This window comes from Typopeltis vanoorti, chromosome 1 (assembly GCF_054136105.1).
Source record: "Typopeltis vanoorti isolate ZY-2024b chromosome 1, IOZ_Tvanoo_1.0, whole genome shotgun sequence".
NCBI lineage: Eukaryota > Metazoa > Arthropoda > Arachnida > Uropygi > Thelyphonidae > Typopeltis > Typopeltis vanoorti.
In genome coordinates this window covers 136,622,962-136,635,909 of record NC_143549.1, presented here as the reverse complement: position 1 = coordinate 136,635,909, position 12,948 = coordinate 136,622,962, and the positions used below count along the sequence as shown (strand labels likewise).

Genomic DNA, 12,948 nt, shown 5'->3' with positions numbered 1-12,948 from the left:
AAATTGATGGTCTTTTTCCAATTGATTCTGTGAGCTGATTATTGATATATAACAATCAAATGAAGAGCTCAATGGGAAATTTTGGATATGGCATGAGAGATGATAGAGGAGCAAATTTAATAGAATTTGTAGAAAAAGAAAATCTGTACATCTTGAATTATATTTTCAAGAAAAGAAAATAGGAAGTGGACATGAAAAAGTCCAAATGGGAAAACTAGTAAAATTGACTTTATCCTCAGCAATAAGATCAATATTTTCAACATTGCAAGTGACCATCGTATGGTACGTAGTAAGATTCAAATAATCTGCCAAAAAGAAAGAAGAAAATATTTTGCAGATCAAAGCAAAAGTTTGATATACACAAACTCAACATTAAAAAAGATTATTTTCCAACATGGACTAAACAATAGATATAAAAATCTTAGTATAGATGACTATTCTGATCCATCAGAAAGTAATGACTTTATTACCCAAAACCTTTTCCAATGCTCACTTGAAATAGCTGATACCACAGAACGGAAACAAGACAAAATGTCTGAAAAAACAAAACAGTTTATGAAGAAACAAATAGAAATGAAACAATCAATTAACTTACAGAATAAAATTGAATACATTGAATTGTGCAAAACGATCAGAAGACGTATCAGGGAAGAAATAAGAAAATTTAATTGAAATGCATACAACAAAAGATTGAAAACAATTGTAGTCTCAAAAAAACCAAACAGCAAAAATCAAATGGTTGCAGTCAAACTACAAATAGGACCATACCCAGAGATAGATATGTTATAGCAAAAACAATTGAAGAATTTCACTCAGTATTATATCAGGATGACAAATTAAATGAAAAAGAAGAAGACAACTACGAAATGGCTGAAATACCACAGGTTCTACCAGAAGAAGTTATGTGGAGCATCCGAAGCCTGCAAAATAGAAACGCTGCAGGTGAGGATGGAGTTATAGCTGAAAAAGCTGGTAGAGAAATTATCTACAAAATCTTAGAAAAAGCATTAACTTTATGCCTGAAGAAATATTTTGTACCAAAAACATGGAAGAAGAAGGCTATCCTAATTCTGATACATAAAATAGGTGAAGTAGAACACTTGGTGAACTACCGACCCATCATTCCACTATCGGTGGTTTACAAAGTGTTTACAAAAATCTTGGCTCATATGCTTTGCACGACTAAAAGAAGAGGCAGGCCTTCGAAGTTGCTTTAATACAATCGACCATTTTCAAGTTCTACAACAAATTATAAACGGTGTAATGAATATCAGTTACCATTATGTCTTGGTTTTATTGTTTATGAACAAGCATTTGATTCAGTAAAAACTTGTGCAGTCCCTAAGGCATTAGAAAAGCAACAAGTGGAAAGCTATACGTGAGGATCATCAAATCAGCATACACCAATATCACAGCAGCAATTCATTTCAATGGAAACATCTCTAATGTGGAAATACAGAGAGGTATAGACAGGTTGACACAATATCTCCAAAATTATTCAAAGCATGCCTAGAAGAAATATTCAGACTTCCTGATTGGGAAGGAAAGGTCTGAAAATAAAATATGCAAGATATTTAAAACATTTATGCTTTGCAGATGACATGGTTATCTCTTCTTCATGCGCATGAATTGCGGACTCATATTCATAAACTCTAGATTGCTAGAAAACAGCTGGCTCGAAGATCAACCCAAGGAAGACCCAAGTTATGTTAAATAGTTCTAAAAAAAATCAAAAATCAGCTAACGCCTTTTTATTCCCGTATACTGGGAGTAGGCGAGGCCATTTAGCCCTATTTAACTTTTGGAGTGGATGTGTTTAATAGTTAAGTTATTTTATGCAACCAAAAATAATAAAAAAAGATAATGATGAAATTAAACAAGTAGATCATTACGTATACTTAAGACAATAGATATCAATTGAGAAAAATATCACTGACGAAATTAAAAGAGATACAATGCTTGGTTGGAATGCATTTGGAAAATTATATTCAATATTCAAAAGCCAACTACATTATGCCTGAAGATAAAAGTTTTTCACCAGTATATTCTTCCAATATTGACATATAGCTGTGAAACATGGACACTGAATGCAAAGGGAATTCAAAAATTAAGAAGAACACAATTACTACAGAAAGAAGTATTGTTGTTATCACAAGACTGGGTCACCAAAGGAATACGTAGATAAGAAATCAAACCAAAGTCTTTGGCATCATAGGAAGAGTGAAACGTCTGAAGTAACAATGGGCTGGGAATTTTGCTCCTAGACAAGACAAGTACTGGGTTGGGTTCCAGGAGAGGAAAAATAACCAAAACACCTACGTAATCACAGTAGATTGATGAACATCATTAGATTTGCAGGAATGACATGGGAAAGGATCCATGAACAGGCAGCTTTGGGATAATTTGGAAAGGCCTTTATATAGTAGCAGACTGACAATAGCTAATGACGATTAATGTGCACCTGATATAGCAGCATAATTCATGTATTATTAGTTAAATAATCTCACAATAATCCGGCCGGGTTGGCCGAGTAGTTAGCATATCTGTTCTCCAGCCAAAAGGCTGCAGGTTCGAATCCCGATGTGGACATGGATGTTTCTGATTGTCTGTGAAAATACTAGTGGTGCTGGGTAGTAGATGGCGTTGGTGTAAAATGATGCAGTTCACTGTAGTTGGTGAATTGATGGAGAGTTGTAGAGTAGGTGCCCTCACTTGATGAGTCTTTGTACTCCTTGGAGGGGTAAGTAAACATCATCATAATAATAATTTACTATTATAATTCAAGGAAATATGAAACATGCTACACTTTATATTATTTTCTCAAAGTTTGACTAAATATGGTCATACAAGTTATGTACAATATATATAGAATTAAGGCATCATATTTTCTTATTACAAACATATATTTTAAAAAATTCACATAACGCCTTTTATTCTCTTATAGTAAGTGTGCGAGGACTTTTAACTCCATCAATCTTTTAGAGACTTAGCGGACAGTTCAGTCTCTAACAGAAGCCAATCACAGATAACTGACCAATGACTATACTAATTAAAAGTGACAACCAATGAAGACACTGTCAAACAAGTGCTACCATCTCTTGATGCCTAACTCTAATTGGATATTTTACTGTCTGAAATAATGTGGGTTCTACAATCGAGTTTCTTGAGTGTTCGGGACGAAAAACCCGAGTTTCCAAGAGAAAAACCCCTCATGCCCATGCGAGAGATCGACTAACTTGAGAACAGGTCGTAAAATGCTTAGGAAAAGTTCCTCCAGTCAGCTACTAGACTTTATCTTAAGTCTATATTCAGGCAGCCTAGCGCAGAGGATGCAACCACTACTACTGAGCTACAGGCCATTACGTACATATATAGCTGATTTTTTTTTGATATATATATATATATATATATATATATATATATATATAAAATCAGCTAACGCCTTTTTATTCCCGTATACTGGGAGTAGGCGAGGCCATTTAGCCCTATCTAACTTTTGGAGACCGAGTGGGCAGTTCAATCTCCACTGGTACCAATCAGAGATAGATGGCCCAAGGCTATCACTAATTAAGCGGTACTCAGTGAAGAGAGACGGCTCAAATGTGCCGCCATCTCGGTTAGGGCCATCTCGTGGTCCCTAACCCTAACACAATATATTTAATGTCTGAAATAATGTGGGTTCTACGGTCGATTTTCTTGAGTTTACAGGACGAAAAACCCGAGTTTCCGGGAGGAAAAACCTGCTTGCCCGTGCCAGAGATCCACTAACTCGGGAACCGGTCGAAAAAAGCTTCTCATTTGCAAAAGTGATCATTTGCACCCTAAACAAAATGAACAAAACTTCCTCTTAGGGTTTGATACCAAGGAATGGCAGCATATGTTTGCCAATTTCTTCCGAGGTTGCCTTTAATACTAGTGATAGGCTTTGGACAGCTATCTCTGAGTTGCTACCGGTGGAGACTGAACTGGCTACTCAGTCTTCAAAAGCTAGATAGTATTAAAAGGTCTCGATTACTTACTATAGGGGAATAAAAGGCATTAATTGATTTAAACAAAACACTAATATAATACAAAAGTTTCGGTAATGAGTACTTCTTCCGTTTTGTTACAGCAAGCATAATTAATTGATGTAACCGGTTATTCACTTCATAATTCATTTTTTCTATTTAAAACATATACATGTGCATACAAATACAAGTTATACACATAATACATTTTACTAATAATTACAATGTGTTTATTGCATTATATTTACATATATTACATAGTAATATTCTCACATTCATTATTACATTATATTTTCTATTTTCATATATTACACAGTAATATTATCACATTATTACTTGCTATTTTCATATGATACGAAAAAAAATTAGCTGACGCTTTTTATTACCGTGTAGGGATACGCGTGGCATTTTAGCAGTTTCTAACTTTTGGAGGCTGAGTCGGCAGTTCGATCTCCACTGGTTGACCGTCAGAGATAACCAGCTCAAGGCTATCACTAATTTAATCAGCACGGAGTGATCAACAAATTTAATTTAATTAACAAATGCCGCATTCTCCTGGTCCCTGACTCTAACACAATATTTTTTAATATCCAAAAATAGTGTATGTTCGACTATCGATTTCCTTGCCCGTTCCAGAGATCGAAAAAAGGGCTTAATATGTTCCTGCAGTTCGCGACTAGATTTGAACTCAAGTCTTCGTTCGTTCGGTCAAGAGCCATGGAGTGTAAACGTTTTGTTGTAATAATATTGTGTTTCTACATTTTACATAGCAATATTCGTTTATTACTTAGTAACAGTGTAACATTATTTAATTTTACATAATAATATTCATATATTACAAAGATTGTAATATATGAATATTATTATTCATATATTACAATTCATATATAATAACGCGCCTCCGTAGCGCAATTGGAAGAACGACGGTACATTGCGCCCTTCGATTGGAATAGGCCTAAGTTCGATTCTCGTCGCGACGGGAGGAATCTTTATCTGGTCGATTTCAATCGAAGGTGAGTTAGCCTATCTCATATGGAGGTAGCAGGGTTTTTTTCTCCCGGAAACTCGGGTTTTTCATCCCGCATACATACAAATCGGCCCTTCAGAACGCACGCAATTTACAGACAAAAATTACCAGTTGTGGTGGTGTTGGAAGTGGGCGGTAGATGGCGTTAATGGAGATGATTTGTAGTAGAGGTTAGGTGTAGAGGCAGTTGTAGATGTCCTCCCAGATGAGTCTTCGGACTCCTTGGAGGTATCAGGAATAATAATAATAATAATAATTATGGCCAGTTCCGGCCTTAGAAGTCATTTGAATCGTTTAAGAGGACGTCCTGGTTTTCTTTTTCCTACTGGCTTGTACTTTAAGGCTTGTTTTGGTAATCTTTCTATTTTCATTCTTTGAACGTGTTCCATCCATTTATGTTTATATTTTTTAATTTTTTCTATTACTGGTTCTTGGTTTAATTCTTTAATAATATCTTCGTTACTTTTGTGATCAAATAGGGTATGTTTCGCAGTTTTTCTCTTTTTAAATAGATTAAAATAGATTAAAATCTATTTAAAAATAAAATTTTTAAATAGATTAAGAAATCTATTTTAATAATTATTTTGTGTGTGTGTGTGTGTGTGTGTGTGTGTGTGTGTGTGTGTGTGTGTGTGTGTGTGTGTGTGTGTGTGTGTGTGTGTGTGTGTGTGTGTGTTATGTATAGAATCATGTAACGGAATGGAAATTATATATTTATGAAATAATTTGGGTGCTAATACAGTATATGGAGCAAAACAACAGTACTAAATAGCTGAAACGATATGTATTATGGCGTAAACGGGTATGTTAGCAAGGAAATATATGTTTATTCATCATGATATATACATACAGAACTATTGTTATCGAATAAAGAATTAATGACAGTATATTGCGCGCTCGAAATGAGCAACTGTCTTTCAAGACAGGTTCTGTAGCGCATGTGAAGGTTCTCTATCATCTTGGAGAACAAGGCTTGGAATATGTGCTGGACATATCATGTAATTTTATCTCATAGTTGATCAAGGATTGGTCCGCGCAGTTTGCATGGTGGCTTTGCGCTTCGCAACCATATGACGGGGGAAAGGAGTGTCCCAGGTTCGATTCACTTCGAAGACGTGAGGAATTTGAGGTTCTTCCTCAGCCATACCCAAGTTAGCCGGTCTTGGGGGCAGGCAGTAGGGTATTTTCCGCCAGTTTATCTGGCGTTTTTCATCCCTGCTACTACGCTGCTACAGTCAAAAATATATCCCCCCCCCCCCCCCCAGCGGCAGGTTAGGCGACAGGTTGGGAGTGATACTAACAAGAAGTCGCATCTAAGTAACACGGGACCCTGCATAGGAAGCGGAAATAACGCGTAGTGAAAGAAGTTGATCAAGGATTGAAGGAGGGTCATGGCGGTATGCCCATTTCTTCAACATACCCCAAACGATAGAATTGTGTTTTATGATATCAAATGCTTTTTGATATAGCATAGCTTTTTGACCAGTGGCGGTTTGTGGCTTGAAATCGTGGGAGTGCTGCAACTTTCGAAATATACATACATACTGTCAGTACCGCGTATACGTGTTTGGATAAAATATCAAAATTATAGTAAAAAATTAAAAAAAAATTAAATATGAAAAAATATTGTTTATTATCGATAAAATTATACAGTTTGGTATAATTAAAAATTATTTAAAAATAAAATATATTCTTCTTGTTTTGAAAAATTATAATATTGTTTATATTGTTTATTATCGTTTTATTATTTTTTATGTTTTATTAAATGTTTTTTTAAATGTTTTATTATTGTTTATTATAGATAAATTATACAGTTTAGTATAATGCAAAATTACTTAAAAATTACTATAGCAAATGTTACGTCTTTAATTTTAATGCCCAAATATTTAAAGAGACGGAGTAACACGATAAGCACTATGGACACTTAAAATGCAAGAAACAACATATTAAGAAACCTTACCTTCTCCAAATGGGGTGCAGCCCCTAGCACACTGAGATCTTCTGCCTTGGCCGTTTGTAATCTTCTGCTGAATATGCCTGCCCAGTATGGTCCACATCCTGCCATGCTGAAAAACTTGATCCAGCATTGAATGAAAGCTGCCGCTTTATTACAGGATGCCTGAAACAACACCGCTAAAAGAACTGTATACTTTGGCTGGTATTGCACCCCCTTCAATTCGAAGATCTGCATTCTCAGTTGATGAAAGAAGCAGACAAATGAATGATGAACGTCACCCAAAGACGAATAGGAAACGAATAGGAAATTCTTCGATGCGAAGAAGGGAAACTAGATGCGAGTTTTTGGATGTGTGGAGTGAATTTGAGGGAAGACTGGGTTTCTACAAGAGGCACGGCCTACACTTCAAAGTCTTTGACATCGGGAGTCTTGAAAAATTATTAATTGATATGAGATCTAACACAGAGAGATATGATTAATTGATATTTATCATTTGATATATATCATTTGATATTTGATATATATCAAATTATTAATTGATATGAGATCTAACACTTTGGCTGGTATTGCACCCCCTTCAATTCGAAGATCTGCATTCTCAGCTGATGAAAGAAGCAGACAAATGAATGATGAACGTCACCCAAAGACGAATAGGAAACGAATAGGAAATTCTTCGATGCGAAGAAGGGAAACTAGATGCGAGTTTTTGGATGTGTGGAGTGAATTTGAGGGAAGACTGGGTTTCTACAAGAGGCACGGCCTACACTTCAAAGTCTTTGACATCGGGAGTCTTGAAAAATTATTAATTGATATGAGATCTAACACAGAGAGTCAGTGAAATTGAATTCTGATGAGCGGAATCATGAGAATCTGAGGGTTAGAGTGACAATGTTAGATAATGGTGTTAATGATGGGAGGTTATTATTATGGAAATAATTATGAAGAGAGAACGATTTTGTGGTAGTCCAGGTCGGACCTATCAGACATATGTAACAATCAATACATAAGTAAGGAACTAGATAAGAAGAGATCTGCATGTTGTCGAACTGTGTCAGCAGACCACAGACAGTATATACAAAAGAGAATGCAGGTAATTTATTATGTCTGTATACAAATACTAGGAGTATCAGAAACAAAAGAGTAGAATTTATTGTTTTGGTTAATATATTAGGACCTCATATTGTAGGCATTAATGAGACCTGGCTATCATAAGCAGACATATTAACTGATATTTAGGGTAAAGAGTACAGTATTTTTAGGAACGATAGACAGGATAGGAAAGCAGCGAACATGCTGCTAATGATAGGTGACTTGAATCCAGTTAGAGTTGAGACAATTGACTGCAATACTAGTAACAGTTTTTCATGTGAAAGCGAGTTTGAAGTCTTCTGATGTGAGGTGGTGTCTGACAAGATTAAATACATAGTGGGGAATTGATACAGACTTGGTAGATCGATCGTTAGTGACGAAGAAATGCATTACTAAGATAACTTTTTAAAGCAGCTTGTGATAGAAGGAACTCATGTTCAAATAAGTTAGATCTGAGGGGGTCTGTACCATGGTATCAGTGATTGGATGGGAAGGATAAAGTTCGTGCATTGGTAGTGTTTAAAAATAATTAAACGATGCGATATCAGAATGTCTCCCAGAGTTCGAAGAAAAATAAGGTATACGTGAAATGGATGTGTAATCTAATTAATAAGAGATTCATAAGAAAAAGATGATATGGAAGGAATATAGTGTGCATAAGAATGATTTCAGTTACGATAATTATAAGAACAAGGCCAGAAAATTCCCAACTGTTGAACGAAAAGCTTACTCCGAGTAGGAAAAGAAAATGGCTCTTCAAGTTAAAGACAACCCAAAAGAAGTCTATCGATATGCTGTGAGTAAAAGAAAGAATGAATTTGAGAGAATAACTGTATCAAATGCAAATGGTGTGTGGGACTGATGCAGATATAATCGTTCAATTAATAGCAACCATTTTACAAAAGCTCATCGACTTAGTATATGCAACATTTAACTAACTGCTACCTGTGAGGAAGAACAGGAACTGTTGCAGAAACTGAAAAATACTTCTGCAATAGGAACGGATGAAATATCAGCAAGGACGCAGAAAGAGTGTTCAGTTGAACTGGTTATTCCCTTGACCTGGCTATATAATTTGTCTCAGAACAGGAAAGATTCCACAGGAGTGGAAAGAATGTAAGGTAATCCCATTGTACAAGATTGGTCCAAAGACCGACGTGTCCAATTATACCGATTAGTATCTCAGGAGTAGTGATGAAGATTTTAGAAAAGTTAGTCAGGGCTCACATTCAAAATGAGTTGACAGAGAATTTTTACTTTGCAGCGAACAGCATGGGGTTTATTAAAGGAAAGGTCATGTTTTAGCAACTTGCTCACATTCTGTAATAATGAAACAACTGAGTTAGACAAGAGGAATGGATTCACCATGATACTTTGGATTTTGCTAAGGCTTTTGAAAGAACGGAGCATGGAAGACTGTTGCATAAATTGGAGAATATGGGATTGGATTATAAAAATTATTGGCATCGATTAAGGTAATCGATGAATGACAGATATCAAAAAGTCGTATATGAGGGGTGCGAATCTGCGAGATTCAAAGTATGGTAACTACTAATGTGCCTCAAGGATATGTCCTTGGTCCACTGTTATAAAAATATATCTACATGAATGATATTGAAAGGATTTGACATGTGACATACAGATATTGGCTGATGATGCAAAAGATTGGTAGGGGTAATCAGAAGTGCTGCTGCTGCTGATATGCTGTACTTGCAGAATGATTTGAATAGGCTGGAAATATGGCATGTGAAAATGGTTGTCATTTCAATATTACTAAATGCAAGGTCATGTACTTTGGTATGATTAGATATCCAATGTCGTATTACATCGGTGGGATTATTCTTGAAACAAAATGATGAAGCTAGGGATCTTGGAGTTTTAGTAGACATAAAGTTGAAGTTAAAGTCTCATATAGCAAAAATTGAAAATAAAACTTAGAGAATAATGGTTGTGCTGAATCGAACCACGACGTATAAAGATAAGGATGTCATTTTGCCTCTTTACAAGGCCTTGATCAGACCTCACTTGAACTGTTGTACACAGGTATGGTCTGCTGGTTTCCATTGTGATTCTGATATAGTGGATAGAGTGCAAAAGGAGAGTGTTAAAATGATTTTATCATTGTTGAATACTGAATATGAAGACAGATTGAGAATTTGTAGGCTGCACACACTAGCAAACAGGAGTAAGAAGAATGATATGATTGAGACTTACAAACTTCTGAAAGTCATTCAGAATTACAGAAGATGGAATTTTTTTATGGAAGGTGAGGAAAGGACTCCAGGACATCTTGGAAGTTGAGAATGAATGCTGCTAAGAATGGGGATTAGGGCTTGATTTTTTTCTATAGATTTTTCTCTTAGGGCGAGGCCTGTTGCATGATTGCCTTTGGATGTTGTGTATGCAAATAGCATGAATGAATTCAAGAACAGGTATGACAGCTGGTGCGACTGCTATGTTCTTCTTCAATGAGTTCCCAACTCCCTGGAGACCTCTTTTAATAATAATAATAATAATAACAATAATAATAATAATAATAATAATAATAATAATAATATTTCTATTGAGCTCTGTAAAAATTTACATATATACAATAATTATTTTGAGTGACATTCCAACATGTTATTTTACAAAGTTCAGCACTGAGTAATGCATATATGGTTCATTTTGTACATTACATTTCAATAAAATATTCTTAATAATATTTTTTACTCATATATTATGTATTTACCAAGACATTTTGTTCTAGGCCTGTAGCTCAGTGGAAGTGTCGCTTGCATCCCTTGTGCTTAGTCAATGAAGATGTGGTCGCAAACTGGAGGAACTTTTTCTAAGCCTTTCTCTGTATGACTTCCGAGTTAGTCGATTTCTGGCATGGGCAAGCAGGTTTTTACTCCCAGAAACTCTTTTCATCCCAGTTTTTCATCCCGTAAACTCAAGAAAATCGACTGCAGAACCCACATTAATTCATGCAGTAATATAGTCTGTTAGGGCTTGGTACCAAAACATGGCGGCACTTGTGTGCCGGTTTATCTGTCCGTGGCAGCTTATACGAGGGTGGTCTGAAAAGTTCTCGGCCTTGATCACAGACGGCAACACTATCGGCAAGATTTTTTTCTAAGTTGGTACATCTGTCATAAGCATGAATGTGAAATTGCAAGTCATTCTATCAAGTAGTTTGTTTCATACACCTGTCTGAAACAAAATGTTGTTTGTATCTCTTGAAATGGATAAAATTGAAAATAGTGCGGTTATAAAATTCTTTGTAAAAGAAGGTTGAGCGCCAAAAGAAATTCATTCCAAGTTCATAAGTGTATGGGCAGTTTTTCTTCTTCGATTTTGACAATTAAGAAATGGACTGACGAGTATAAACGTGGACGTACCAGCCTTGAAGATGATCCACGTGAAGGACGTCCAAAAAGTGTAACATCAACAGAAATCATTGATCAAGTGCACGATATTGGTATTGGATGGCTGACGAGTCGAAGTGCATGAAATTTCTGAGACTATAGGCATTTCAAAAGAACGTGTAGGATATATTTTGCATGAAAAATTGCAAATAAAAAAGCTTTGAGCAAGATGGGTGCCGTGCTTGCTCACAGCAGATCAAAAATGCACTCGCATGAAAATCTCTGAACAGTGCTTGCAACGTTTTATCAACTAAGCAAACGCCTTTTTATTCCCGTATATATAGGGAGTAGGCGAGGCAGTTTTTAGCCCTATCTAACATTTGGAGACTGAGTGGGCAGTTCAATATCCACTGGCACCCCATGAGAGATAGCTGGCCCACGGTTATCACTAATTAAGTGGCACGCAGTGAAGAGAGATGGCTCAACAAGTGCCGCCATCTCGTGGTCCCTAACCCTAACACTCGTATTTAATGTCTGAAATAATGTGGGTTCTATGGTCGATTTTCTTGAGTTTACGGGACGAAAAAATCCGCTTGCCCGTGCCAGAGATCGACTAAGTCGGGAACAGATCGAAAAAAGGCTCAGAAAAATTTCTTCTAGTCGCCGACTAGATTCGAAACCAAGTCTTCCTTCGTGCGGTTAAGCGCCGTGGTGTGCAAACGCCACATCCACTGATCAACATTTTTTCTTGATAAAACGTTGCAGAGAGCCTGCAACGTTTTATCAAGAAAAAACTGATTTGTGCGTCGATTTATTACTATGGATGAGACTTGGATTCATCACTACACACCGGAATTCAAACAGCAGTCAAAACAGTGGACAGAAGCTGGTTGTTCAGCGCCAAAGAAGACAAAGTCGGTTTCATGATCAGGAAAGGTCATGGCATAGTTGTTTTGGGATGCTAAATGCATATTTTGTTTATTAATTATCTTGAAAAGGGTGAATCAATAACCGGGAATATTATTCCGATCTTTTAACCAGACTAGACAAAAAATTCTTGAGAAAAGACCAGGTTTGCAGAAGAAAAAAATCATCGTTCATCAGGACAATGCACCAACCCACAAAATTGTTTTGGTAATAGGAAAATTAGGGGATCTGTACTATGAAGTGTTGGAACATCCACCCTATTCCCCAGATTTCGCCCACTCTGACTTCTATCTCTCCCTGAAACTAAAACTGTTCCTTGCTTGTCAACATTTTTCTTCGAATCAAGAGGTGATTGCAGCTGTAGAGGGGTATTTTGCTGATCTTAGATCTTACTGATAACCATATATATATATATATATACATTTTTCCATTGGGGGAGGGGGGGATATGAAAATAGAACAGATTATCAGAACTTTATGAATAGAGGTTTTTTAAATCTTATATTCTGCTTAACTTAATATAACACAGAAGGCAAATCTATCATTATCAGCCTCACAGAAATTTCACTCCCTCACACATACAGACAGAGAC

At 36.1% G+C, this 12,948-nt stretch overlaps 1 protein-coding gene across 1 annotated transcript; it reads left to right on the top strand.

The window, feature by feature from the left end:
• Positions 1 to 866: 866 nt before the first annotated feature.
• LOC150110461 (uncharacterized) lies at positions 867 to 1,217 on the top strand. The gene has a single exon (XM_090398935.1). The coding sequence runs from the start codon at positions 867 to 869 to the stop codon at positions 1,215 to 1,217; it is 351 nt and encodes a 116-aa protein (XP_090255061.1).
• The last annotated feature ends 11,731 nt before the right edge of the window (positions 1,218 to 12,948 follow it).